At 53.5% G+C, this 13,630-nt stretch overlaps 1 protein-coding gene across 1 annotated transcript in view; it reads right to left on the reverse strand.

Moving 5' to 3' along the window:
* CBX7 (chromobox 7) overlaps positions 1-13,193 on the reverse strand; it is a 30,186-nt gene extending 16,993 nt beyond the window's left edge. The window contains exons 1-3 of the mRNA XM_074226961.1: positions 13,087-13,193; positions 11,586-11,629; positions 2,989-3,054 (exon numbers count right to left, since the gene is read on the reverse strand). Coding sequence (XP_074083062.1) covers positions 2,989-3,054; positions 11,586-11,629; positions 13,087-13,155 — 179 coding nt within the window. The 5' untranslated portion in view covers positions 13,156-13,193. The remainder of the gene's footprint in view (positions 1-2,988; positions 3,055-11,585; positions 11,630-13,086) is intronic.
* Positions 13,194-13,630: the final 437 nt, after the last annotated feature.

Consider the following 13,630-nt stretch of genomic DNA (forward strand, 5'->3'; position numbering starts at 1 on the left):
TCACCCTGCAGATGTTCTGCCTAATCACCTGGACAGGGACTTAGGAAAATTAAAACATGTTTTAAATGAGCCAAATCCAGGAAATTTGCTAGGTCAAGTTCAATCCCAGAAATCAGAAAATGCTCTAAGAGACAGTCCAGGTGATGGCTCATCACCTCCAGGAGGCCCTGGGCTTTTGTTGTTATTTTTAATGGGCCATCAACAACCTGGCAGAGAAGTTGGGGACAGGGTGAAGGGGATCCAGATACTGACTCCACTGAAAACTGGCCCAACTTTCTTACTATGACCAGGCTTGCCCCCCCCCCCCAAGAGTGGAAGAGAAAACAGCTTTCCTTCTTTGCAGAGGCGGGGGGCTATGGAGGCAGAACATACCATACATCACTCAAATGATGCCTAACTTTCCTGAGTTGTCTTTTGTAGCCCTTGTCATTGGGGAGGGTTCTCTAGAGACAGAAGAGTAATTGGAAATTAAAGGTGTCAGAAAACCAAAAGTTACTAATTAAAATAACATAAAGTCATGAGAAAAATGAGCTAGAAATGGAAATGAAAGACTCTTGTCAACTCCAGGTCAATGGAACATTAGATGTGATGTGTGGCCCACGAAGCCCTCCTGTGAACATCTGGGTACCATCTGTCTGACCTCCTGGCTGCTGTGTCTCGCGCGCGCGCGTGTGTGTGTGTGTTCATGTAAGTATGAATAACTGTATTGTGAGAGTGTGAGTGTGCATGTATGAATATCGGTGAATGGATGTGTGTGAGTCTATGGTAGAGTATGGGAGTTTTACGTATGTCTGCGAGTGTGGGTGTGGATGAGCGTGTGGGCCTATGTGGGTAAGAATATGACTATGTATGTGAATATGTGGAGCCAGCCTTCATGCTCACTAGCCTCCTTTCCTGTTCTCCCTGCGGATCTTCTCCTAGCCTAGAGGTGGGGACCCAGCGCATGCCGGGGAAATGTGGGGGAATGGAAGACAGTAAAACTTTGTTCTCTTCAAGTAAAATACTTTGAAAAGAAAATCCACAGACCTTGGGGAAAAAAATCCATTTGACAGATTCCTTTCAGGGAAACCAAGGCACAGGGAGAGTGAGTATCTCTAGATCAAGGTAACAGAGGAGGGCACAAGAGAGAGCTGGAAAGTTCATCCACGGGGAGCACTCCTCGTTTAAGTCCCCTGAGACTGTCTCACTGTTGTCTTCCTAGCCCCAGGGATGGCAAAGGCTTCCTAATACTGATGGATAATCTTATTAGAATGGAAGGTCTCTCAGAGGTCACCCGATGGAATCCATTCATTTTACAAAGGGAGAAACTGATGTTCAGGGAAATGAGGCCTCGGCCAAGGTCCCTGAATGGTCAGGGCTTTGGATACAAATTCTTTCCCCTTTACTCCTGGGGTGTCCTGACCACTTAGCCACAAGAAAAGGGAGACCAAGGTTGCCCAAGTCATGGAAGAGATGGGGAAGCCATCAGTAACACACAGGGAAGAAGATCCTCATGTCTAGAAGCCACTGAGCTAGAAGGAGGGATTTTTCCTTGCTGGAGGTCTTCGAGTAAAGATCAGATGTCAGATGAGATGGCCACGATGATTTCCAGGGCCCCCGCCTACTTGGGGTTATAAGCCTGGGGTTTCAATTCCTGAGCCGCCTCTGATCCCCCCCGTACAAGAGTAGAACCAGGACCCAGGAGTCTAGTGTTTGACCTGGAAGAGACCCTAGGGGTGATCTGTCCACTCCCCTCCTTTTACAGAGAGGGAGACTGAGTGCCAGAGAAGTTAAGCCATTTGCCCAGGCAGAAGTAATGGAGATGACTTCCTAGGTTCTCAGTCTTATAGTTTTAACATTCTGTGCCCTATGCCTATTCTAAGCTGTTCTAAGCAACCTCCCAGCACAAATCTTCTGCACCCCAAGTCCTCTGCAGTTCTGTGTACCTGTGAGCTAGAAAGGCCCTTGGAGGCCAAGACTGAGGCCTAGGGAGGAAGCAACCTCCCCATGTCACGCAGTCTCATTACTCTTGGACTGGCGCCTCCAAGATCGCAAGATTCTAGGGACTATTTTCACCACAACCATGACCAAAAACAAAATGATTGTTCTTGTGTTTATATCACTTTCCTCTGAGGGAAACTGAGGTACAGGGATACTAGGTGTCTGGACCAAGTCAGCGTTAATGAATCAGTGATTTGGGAAATGCCACTCACAGGGATCATCTCGAATTTGATGATTGGAAGTTGCTTGAGGGCAGGGACTTTCTCTGGTTCAACTAAAACGGAATCCAAGTCTTCTGACTCCCAAGCAAGCAAGCATTCCCCCAGAGGGGATGGGGCGGTAGTGGAGTAACTGGTCTGAGAATGTTCCTGCCTTAATCCCGGAAGGTAAACTGAGGCAAATTCACAGAAGTATGAGGGCAGAGTGCTCCATGAGGCCTCCTTCTCCCCAGGATGGGCACAAGTTGTTTGGGCCTCCAGTTGGCCTTCAATCAAGTCCTGCCTTGGGCCACCCTTTGTTCTGCTCCCTACATTTTCATGGGTACAAGCTGATGCCCAACAAAGCAGAAATGTACTCTCCTCTCTCCCAATCTGCTGAAATCACAGCTTCCTTTCCAGTGCCACCTGGATGCCACCTCCTCCACAAAGCCTGCCTGGAGTGCACCCTAACCCTCTGCTGCCCAGCTCTTTTGTCTAAGCCCATGTTGTAAGGACCTCCCCACCAAAAGGGAAATTCCTTAAAGGCAGAGCCAAGGCCATTTCCCCCCTCAGTATCCCCCAGAGCTTTGCACCTAGTAGGTTCTTCACAAATGCTGGTAGCAACAATCCAATTGCTGGTTCAATGAGGGCAGAGGCTTTGCCTGTGGCTCTTCCAGAGCCTCCAGTGGAGGATAAGGACAAAGGTTCAGGAAATGCTTGGGAACGGTGGTGTGGGCACCCCCGCGCCAGGGCATCAGGATGCCCACTGCCTACCCCCTCCCCACTCCAGTAGGGAAAAGGGCTCACTTACTTCTCCTCATATGCCATAACAAGGCGGGGGTCCAGGATGTGTTCCTCTGGCTCCCATGTGCTGTACCTGGGGAAGGAGGTAAAAGGGGATGACTGTTAGTAGCGTCGCCGGTTGGCCATTCTGAGCCATGGTGGAGATGGATGGATTCTCCTGTCTCCCCTGTCCAGCGTCACTGGGGCCCCCTCCCTTCTTTCCTGCCCAAACTTGAGGTTTGCCAATGGTTCATGCAGACCTTCAAGGTCCACCCAAAATCTGACTCTCTGAAGTCAGAATCTGTCTCAGAATACCCCCAGGTTGGGAGTGGTCTATAGTCCTCTATAGCCCTCCTGTGCTATTTATTATCATGGCTCAGATTTGTATCGAGATTGCCCATGGTGCATCACAGCCTTATCACCCTGCTCACCTGGAAGGTTCCTGAGGGTTAGTAAGGGGTATGGAACCCGAGTCAAATCAATTTGGTTCCTTTGGATTTCAATGCTTTTAATCCATAAAAAGAAGGGGTTGGAGGAGGTGATAACCAAAGTCCCTTCCAGAGCGAAAACTTACTGTTCTGAGGCCCCTCTCTGCTCTAACATCCCCTACCCTAAGATCCCTCCTGGCTTTGACGTCCTCTATATTAAGACCCTTTCCAGCTCTGCCATCCCTTGTTCTAAGCCCCCTCCTAGTTCTGCCATCCCCTGTTCTAAGCCCCTTCCCAGCTCTGCCATCCCCTGTTCTAAGTCCCTTCCCAGCTCTGCCATCCTGTTCTAAGGCTTTCCATGATTTAACTGTTCCACCTGTACTCTGAGCATCCATCCTGCTTGGTTCCTCTCATACCTTTTTTCCTGAACCACTTATGTGTCTCTACCTGCCCCCCCACTACAGGCTCCCTAAGGACCAAGAATAGTCTTTTCCCCAAATTTCCCTACAACATGGAGCCCAAGGCCTCTCCCAGATAAGTTACTCCACATTTTCTCTTGCCTGAAGAGGGATAGAAAGCTTTCTGGGTCCGCACTGGGAAGCCCTGGTTCAAAATTCCAGCTGAGGCACTTCCTAGCTTTGTGACTCAATTTCTGCCTCTGTTCAAGAGGGTTAGTGACACTTGCCCCGTGCCTCAGTAGGTGCTTTGTGACAACTTGCTAAGATTCTGCTCAGGGGCAGCTAGTGCCGCAGCGTATGTAGAACACTGGTCAAGGACCTGAGTTCAAATCTGACCTCAGATACCTAATACTTACCTAGCTGTGTGACCTTGGGCAAGTCACTTCACCCCATTTGCCTTGCAAAAACCAAAAATAAAATGCAATTTCCAAAGAGTGTTTTGTGGTTTGAATTTTGATGTTAGTTTGGGGTTTGCTTTGAACTTTTAAACATCTTTCTCATCAGGACTCTCTCTGGAGGGACCACGAGAGGCACAGTGGGAAAGGCGGCTGAAGGAAAACAAGGGATCAATAAGATTTTTTAAAGGGCTTCATAAACCTCAGTGAACTTTAGAAATGTGAGTTCTCGCTCTCGTTGGTGACTGAATAATCATCCCCGACCCACTGAGGAGAGCCCTCTACCAGCTGTGAGTCACAGTGACCCCGAGGGGCAGGGACGCGGGGGGTTGTGCCCATTGTGCAGATGCAGAAACTGAGGGTCCGAGAGGGCAGGCGATCTGCTCATGTTCCCACAGCAGGGACTGGGGTCAGGTCTTCCTGAATCCAGGCCCAGCGCCCTACCTCAGAATTAAGCCAGGTCAGGGGTGGAAAGGAGCCTAGAATTCAAGTCCACTTTTCTCAATTTACAGACAGGGAGACCCAGGGGTGGGGGGGGGAAGGGCTCGCCTCAGCCACTTTCCTCCTTTGTACGAGGGAAACTGAAAAGAGGTCTAAGACTGGGAAGATGCTATCCAGGACAAAGTGAGAGGGGCACTCAGTATTCCTGTCCTGGGTGGCTTCCTGCAGAACCTCAGGCCCAAGAAAGTCTCAGAACAGGGCATGTCAGAGCTGGGGGGGGGGGCTTAGAACAGGGGATGTCAGAGCTGAGAGGGATTGAGAACAGGGAAGGCCAAGGCAGTGGGGGGGGGGGTATCCTTAGGGATCATTGAGTCATCTAACCCTTTTACAGAGGAGGCTCATGAGTTGCCCAAAGGGAAGCATACTAAAGATTACTGGGGCAGAAAACGGCAAGTTTTTCCAGGTTCTGTGCAAGAGGGGGCCGGTTGAGACAGGGATGAGCAGTTGGCCTGGGCCTGCCTTGCCTCAGTCCTCTCACCTTTCTTCCTGGAGGCTTTCATCCATCTCCCCCCAGCCCCTTGCTAGTCATTCCTGTGAAGTCACTGGAAGCAGGAAATTCCCTTCCTGCTGAGACAGAGGGCAGGCCAGGAACTCAAAGTGGCGGGGGGTGAGGATCAAATGAGAGAGTAATTGTAAAAACACTTAGGATTGGGCCAGGCATATCATAGGTGCTTAATAATTGTGGGGGACGTGTGAAGGGGGTCAGGAAGGCTTGGGAGACGAGAGGGCCTCCTCTCAGAGGAGAGGACAAAGGTCAGAGGGCCATGAGCTGGTTATCCAGTGACTGGGAGGAGGGGGAGACCGCGGAACACCTGCCTGCATGTTTGGACTCTGCCAGGACTTGCTGGGCGACTGTGGGAGACTTCCTTTTCCTCCCTCAGCCTCAGTTTCTCCATGTGCAAAATAAGGATAGATAATCTCCAAGGTCTCTTAGGTTAAGCAGACTTTGTTCTAAGGCCCTTCCCAATTCTGATATCTCAGGTTCTAACGCCCCTCCCAGGTCTGACACCCCATGTTCTAAAGCCCCTCCCTGGTCTGACACCCCATGTTCTAAAGCCCCTCCCAGTCCGACATTCCAGGACAGAGCCTCTGGGGCACGAGGCGGGGGGGCAGCCTCCTGAACACAAAGCCCAGAATCCCTTGGGGTATCACCCTGCAGTTTGACAGATCTGAGCAGGGGACTGGGACTGGGATGGGGGTGGCGGTGGTGATGGAGGATGAGCAGCTGGAAAACAGCGGCCACGTGAGCTGGGCTCCTGGGGCTCCTCCTTCTCCCCCCTCCCCACCTCTGGAATGAACTTGTAAACAAGCGTGCAGGGAGCTGACTCAGAGCCCAGCCTGGCCCTCCTGCCAACTAACGGGAGGAGGCGACACAGGCGCAAGGGGAGGAGCGCATCCAGGCCTAGCCTGGGCTCCCCGGCCCTCCCCCCATCTCCGGAGGACAGGACACAGGAACCTTCAGCACCCTTGGGGGTGGGGGGACACAGGGGTCCTCGAGGCCCAGCTTTTTGCATTCCCTGTGACCAAGGGGCAGAGACATTCACTCCAACCCAGTCATACGCGGGAGCCTGCAGAGTCTGGGCCAGGCTAGCTTTCCATCGGGCCCCTCGTCGGCTCCCTTGCAGTGACCTCCGCCTCCTGGCAGATTGGGGAGACTCCTGCGGCCTCTGGAGGGGCCATCTCTGACATTTCCTTACTGGGGGGGAGGGTCTCAGGCCACTTCCTGCCCTGGCTGGGCCTCAGTTTCTTCATCTGCAAAATGAGGGGGTTGGCCTAGACCCCGGCTAAGGCCTCTCCCATCCATAGATAACATCGAATCATTAAGCCTAAACTTCTTAATGAGGTTTGCTCTTCATTGGAGAAGAGCCTGAGGTCAGGGAGGTGATGCCATGACAAGCACAGGAATTGGATCGGAGTGGGGGGGTAAGGAGGGGGGTGTGGGCTGTACTAAATCCCCAGCCTCACTTTCCCTTTCAGAACCATCTGGGTCCAGTGCTCAGAGAGGAATCGGGATGACTGGAGATGGCCCTGAATGCCAGGCAATCAGGGTTAAGTGACTTGCCCAAGGTCACACAGTAAGTGACTGAGTCTGGATTTGAACTCCCATCCCCCTGACTCCAAGGCCAGTGCTCCAACCACTGCACCACCTAGCTGCCAATTATGTATTCAAGCCCCTGCTCAAAATAACTCCTGGCCCCCAACTTTCTAGCTTCCCTTTATTGGCTCCAGAGGGTCCTGGAGGGTCATCTTAGTCTGGCTTGTACCTCAACAGAAACGCCTGCCCTACCTTCACTGACAAGTGGTCATCTGCTGAACACTGTCAGTAATGGGGAGCTCACTACCCTCAGCGGGGCAAGACCCCTTTGGGACAGTTCTCATTGTTTGAAACCTCTGGGAAATGGAGGAAAGATTGAGGCATGTTATGATGAACCCAATTCTGCCTCCTGCAGCTTCTCCCAGGGCTCCTAGTTCTGCCCTTGGGGATCTATCAAGGCTCTTCCCCTGCGCACCCGTCCAGTACCCCCTTCTTCAGGTGAAGTTTCTAGTGGTGGAGGGCTCATTAAGCCTTGTTTCCAGGTTTACTCTCTATCTCGACTCCTCCCCTTACTTTCCCACCTCCAAGACTTTGCTCATGAGACGCCCTCCCCCTGGAGCCCCTTCTGTTCTCTGTGGTCTGTCCCCCACTTGTTAAAATCATTCAAGGTCACAGAGGGTTAACTTCCTCTTCCATCTCAAAGGGAACATGGGAGCCTAGAGCTATAAGGGACCCCAGAGGTCTCGGAGTCCAACCCCCTCATTTTACAGAAGGAAACTGAGGAGAGAGAGGCGGTAACATCACACAGGTGCCAAATTTGAACCTAGGTCTACCAACTCCAAATCAAGTTTGTTCTCCACCGAGATGATCCGGCTGCCCAGGGAGATTCTGACTCCCTGCTCCCGGGGCACCAGCTGGGCTTAGCGCCCCATCTCAAGGAGGGCCCACCTTGTGGCCCTTCTGGGACATCCACCCTTGATTCCAGGAGTCGGTTCTATATTACCAAGCCGGGGTGGGCACATCTTGACCCTGGACCCTGAGGCCCCTTTCCTAGCTTTTCAAGAACATGGCTCATGAGGGCAGAATCATCTAGTGGCCGCTAGGGGGTGCCACAGGACTTAGAATTCTGGAAGTCCCAAGTTCAAATTCTGCCTTGGACATAATTAGCTGCGTGATCCTGGGCAAGTCACTGAACCACTTTCTGCCTCAGTTTCCTTAACTGTAAAATGGGAATCATAATAGTGTCCCTCTCCCGGGGCTGTTACATCAACTAGAGAATATTGTAAAGTAAATTGCAAAGTCCCTGACATCCAGCAGGTGCTTAATAAAGGCTTCTCCCCTTCCCGTGTCCCCTTGGATCCTGTTCATCCCCTTCAGCAGAGGTATCAAGCTTGCCTCCACCCAAACTCCCCAGCTGCCCAAACCACTCTGAAATGAAACATTGGGAACCTGTTTAACAAAAGGATTAAAAATCCAACAAAACATAGGCAATGTTAGTTGCGATTTTCTAAGTCTGGAGCTGGTTTAAGCAGAGTTGGCTACCACTCCCCGTCAGTATTCAGCAGGGGCTTAATAAATGTGCTTTTATTTTTTATTTTTAGGCTTTTTGGCAAGGCAAATGGGGTTAAGTGGCTTGCCCAAGGCCACACAGCTAGGTAATCATTAAGTGTCTGAGACTGGATTTGAACCCAGGTACTCCTGACTCCAGGGCCGGTGCTTTATCCACTGCGCCACCTAGCCACCCCTCTTAATAAATGTTTAATCTTTCCCTTCCCTCTTCAACAGCACAATTTTCCTGAATGCTGGGGCTCTGGTTGTTTGGGAGCCAGCATAGGTCGGAATAAGGGGTTAGCCTTGCAAAGATGGCTTGGTTAGAAAGCAATCCAATCCAATAAGCAATGATGAAGCTCTTAGTGTTTTCTAGGCTGTGGGGATACAGAAACAATGGAAATGTAGTCCTGCCTTCAGGGGGCTTCCATTCTGCTGGCACTGAGGGATGGACTCAGAGTCAAAAGACTCTGGTATGAGTCCCCGTGCTGCTGCTGCTTCCACTCTCTGGGCTTGTTTCCTCCTCTGCACGATGGGGGAGGTGCTATTATCGCTGAGGTCCCTTCCAGCTCTACCATGGGCACCCCTTTGGAAAGGCGCTGGGTTATGGGTGCTCCATGGTAGATGGGACTGTTGGGTTTGGTTTTAATGGCTTCTCTTACAGGACCAGTTCAAGAAAAAGAGGGGGCAGTGGGGAAAAGAAGGGTTAAAAACACAGAAATAAACTTTTTTTAAAAGACCTATGATGGGGAATAGAGCACCGGCCCTGGAGTCAGGGTTCAAATCTGGTCTCAGACACTTAATAATTACCTAGCTGTGTGGCCTTGGGCAAGTCACTTAACCCCGTTGCCTTGCAAAACCAAACCAAAACAAAAAGAGCCCTATGATGCTGGGTAAGCTCCCTGGGGGCAAGGACTGGCTTTTACAGTTCTTTGAATCTCTAGCACTTGGCACAGTGTCTATCAAAGGTTTTTCAGTTGCGTTTGACTCTTCATGAGCCATTTGGGGTTTTCTTGGCAGAGATAGTGGATAGGTTTGCTATTCCTGCTGATTTTACAGATGAGGAAACTGAGGCAAATAGGGTGAAGTGCCTTGCCCAGGGTCATACAACTAGAAGTATCTGAGACTGGATTTGAACTTGTCTTCCTGACTACTGTCCCTTTTCTAAACACTGACATCTTGCTTCAAAATTGGTACATAGTTCTTTTCTTTTTCTTTGCAAGGCAATGAGGTTAAGTGACTTGCCCAAGGTCACTTGGGTACTAACCACTAACCACTGCATCACCTAGCTGCCCCCATAGTAGGTTCATAATAAATGCTTAGGGATGATCAGTTAAGATAAAGGCTTGGACTGCTATCCTGGAACTTTGCATCTTCCCCTGCCCCTCTACTCTCTCTTCAGAGGCTCGTTCCTCATGTCCCAGCTCCCCCTCAGAACTTTCTGGCTCCTGAGTCCTGCAGCCTGGACAGCCAAGCCCCAGAGCTCCCACCTCAAAGATGACCAAGGCAGGCAAGTGGCCAGAGAAGAAGGAAGGAGGAGAGACCCGTTCCTCAACCTTCCCTGCTCACTTCTTACCACCCTCTTTCCCCTGGAAGCTTGGTATTTACTTAGCTGTGGCCACACTGGAACTGGCCCTTGGCCAAGCAAGTGTCTATACTATGGAGTCATTTATCTCTGTATGGATTGGACAACTCCAGGGCACTGGTTTCTGGTTTCTGGCTGACACTGACAGTGCAGGACGTATGACCTTGGGCAAATCATTTCTTCTGCCCAAGTCTGTTTTTTGGGTCAAGTACCTGAGGAGAGGGCTGGACATGGAGGCTGAACCTCCCTCCACCAATGCAGGTTGGCACCTTCTTTAAGTTTACACTCCTAGGGAATTGCCAGAGAGCAGTGAAAAGTTCAGTGACTCATCCAGGGTCACGGGATGTGCTTAATAAATGAGAGACTGGCATGGTTGAATATGAAGAGCATGCCACCCCCTGGGAATAAGAATGAAAGGGCTCTGCAGAGGTGGGAGCCTGGGGTGGGGTGGGGGCAGACAGACCACTGCATACGCCATCAGCTCTGGATGGTAAGTTGTTTAAGTTTTTGGGGAGGGGGGTGGAAGGCATTATGATTATTGTTATTTGGGTTTTGGGGTTAAGTAACTTGCCCAAAGTCATACAGCTAGGTAATTAATGTGTCCAAGGTTGCATTTGAACTCAGGTCCTTCTGAGTCCAGGGCTGTGTGCTATCCACTCTGCCATCTAGTGTTGTTTAGTTTTTGCAGAATTACCTTTTAACCCCACCCCCTTATTTATTTATTTATTTATTTAGCAAGGCAATGGGGTTAAGTGACTTGCCCAAGACCACACAGCTAGGTAATTATGAAGTGTCTGAGGTCTGATTTGAACTCAGGTCCTCCTGACTCCAGGGCCAGTGCTCTATCCACTGTGCCACCTAGCTGCCCCCTCTTTTTTATTCTTTATACAGTATTTAGTTCTTGTGGTGGGAAAGGGAAGGGGAAGAGAATGAGCATTTGTTGGGCTCTCACTTTGTTCCAAGCACTTTACAAATATCTCATCTACTCCTCATAACAACTCTGCAAGCTGTTTGCAGCTGAGGAAACTGAGGCAAACAGAGGCTTCATGACTAGCCCAGGGTCACAAAGACACTAAGTATCTGAGGTCAAATTTGAACACAAATTTCCTGACTATCCAATGAACCACCTCATTGTTTGGGGCAGGAATAGAGCGGAGATTAAAAGGGATGCACAGACTAGAGAAATCAAGTTTTTAAAAACCTTAAAATCGCCCTTCAAAATCTGCTGTCCTTCAGCGTTGCTGGCAGGGAGCCCTGAGATCAAATCCTGTTTCAGATAATTCTTAACTGTAACGCTAAGCAAGTTGCTTAACTGCTATTTGCCTCGATTTGCTTCAACTGTAAAACGGGCCCTGGGAGGTTGGGGGCAGTTGTGATGCTCAAATGAGATATTTGCAAATGACTTTGTAAGTCTTATAGTTGTTGAAGGCCCAAGGCCTCCATGAGGCTTTTCGGGGTTCCCTGGCCCTCTGCTTGGATCCTGCTTGTATGTGTACCAACTGGCTTAGATGGTGAGCTCCCAGAGGGCAGGCCTTGCTCCTCTTTTCACCTCCATGAGCACCTGCTTCTAGAAGAGGTGGGGGGGGGGGGACTGAGGGCTCAGGCCAGGGATGTGGTGCTATTGTTACTGTGACAGACAGAGGGATGGACAGACACACACACAAACAAGTCTTACTTTGGGGGCCATCCTTTCCACTTGACCAAGTATTCCACTTTGCCCTGGGAAAAGAGAGAGAGAGAGAGAAAGAGAGAGGAGAGGAGGCAGAGAGAACACAGTGAACTCTAGGTTGGACCCACATCCTCGGTCAGATGGGTGCTTGGGGAGGGCTCAGGCGGATCTGGACCCAGGTGGGGGTGTACAGATGGAGAGGCAGCACGCCGTCGCTTGACCCGTCCATGGAGGGCTCCCCCGGCTCTGCCCCGGGCAGCCCCAAGACTTGCACACCAAGGGCACAATGTTGACCAGGAAACAGCCTCGGCTTGAAAGGACCCATTGAGCAGCACCTCCAAAACTTTGTAAATAGTTTTTTCAGTAAAAAAAGTTCTAATGGAAGAAAAGTCCCTATTGGGACTGCTCATCTCCCTTCCCCGGATCGCTCACCGCCAGCTCAGTCCTTGGGGGAGTAATGGGCTATAAGGAGTTGGGGACTTGAATTTTGGGTTCTAGACTGTGGTCTAGAACGCACTTCCCCATTCCTGTGGGTGATGGAAAGCGCCCCAAGTTTGGCCCCGAAGGATTCCACATGAGCCCTGGCAAAGTATGCCTCATTTAAATCCTGGGGGTGCCTCAGTTTCCCTGACTGGGGGGGCTCCTGCTCGCTGCATGGTGAGTTATTCTGTGGAGCTGGGGGGACCTGGCCCGGCTGGTCCATGCGGAAACGGGGCCGGGGAGGTCCAGTGACTCAGGAGCCAAGTTTTTAATATGGGAACCGACCAAATACTCACTTATTTTAATTTTTCCAAGGCCATGGGGTTAAGTGACTCGCCCAAGGCCACCCGGCTAGGTCATTGCTAGGTGTCTGAGGCCGCAGGTGAGCCCAGGCCCTCTTTACAAACAGGGAGACTGAGGCCCGGGGAAATCAAGCAGCCTGTCCAAGGCTCCCGTAGCAGGCGGAATTGGAACCCAGGTCCGATCTTGGGGCTGCACCGTGGGGGGGGCGGGGCTGGGGGGGCTAAGTGACCTTGGCGGGTCCCGGGCAGCTTTGGAGGCCCAAGTTATGGGGGGCTGGGGGAGACCGGAGGGGGGCTCCCGCTCTGGGGGGTCCGAGCTCCCGGCTGCCCTGGGGAGCCCCCCGGGACTCAGTGATCCCAGGCGGGGGGCGGCCGGAGCCCCCGGGACGCGAGGGGGCCGGGCCGAGGGGCACGGACGCGCACACTGGGCCGAGGGGGCCCCGCTTCCCGGACTCCGGCCCCGGCCCCGGCCCCGCTCCCCGTCCCCGGCCCCGGCCCCCGCTCCCCGTCCCCGGCCCCGGCCCCGGCCCCGGCCCCCGCTCCCCGGCCCCGCTCCCCGGCCCCGCTCCCCGGCCCCGCTCCCCGGCCCCGCTCCCCGGCCCCGGCCCCGGCCCCGGCCCCGGCCCCCGCTCCCCGGCCCCGGCCCCGCTCCCCGGCCCCGCTCCCCGGCCCCGGCCCCGGCCCCGGCCCGGGCCGGCTCCTCCCCCGCCGCCCCCGCCCCTCACCTTGCGCACGCGCTTCTTCCGGATACTCTCCACGGCAAACACCTGCTCGCCGATGGCCGACAGCTCCATGCGGGCGGCCGCGGGGCCGGGGCGGCTGGGCGGGGGCGGGGGCGCGCACACGCTAGACTCGCGCCCGCGCCGGGGCCGCCGCCGCTCCCCCTGCGCTCACCGCCGCCGCCGCCGCCGCCGCCGCCGCCGGGCCATTTTAGAACCTGCGCAACGTTTTCCCCGGGACGCACGCGCGTCCGCGACCGCCCCGCCCCCGCCGCCCCGCCCCGGGCCGCCCCGGGCCGCCAGGCCCCGCCCCGGCCCCGCCCCGGCCCCGCCCCGCCCCGCCCCCGCGCCCCAGCCCAGCCCAGCGGCCCGGGGCGGGGGGGCGGCTCCCGGGGCGCTCTCGGCCTGCCCCTGCCCCCCTTGTCCCCCCTCTCCCGCCCCCCATCCTCACGCTGCGGCCAGTGAGGGCACCCACTCGGAAGGGGCCCCTCGCCCTCTTTTTCCGGACTCTCCCCAGTCTCCCCGTCGGACCTCCCCTCCCCCCCTCCCT

This window comes from Macrotis lagotis, chromosome 2 (genome assembly GCF_037893015.1).
Source record: "Macrotis lagotis isolate mMagLag1 chromosome 2, bilby.v1.9.chrom.fasta, whole genome shotgun sequence".
Classification (NCBI taxonomy): domain Eukaryota; kingdom Metazoa; phylum Chordata; class Mammalia; order Peramelemorphia; family Peramelidae; genus Macrotis; species Macrotis lagotis.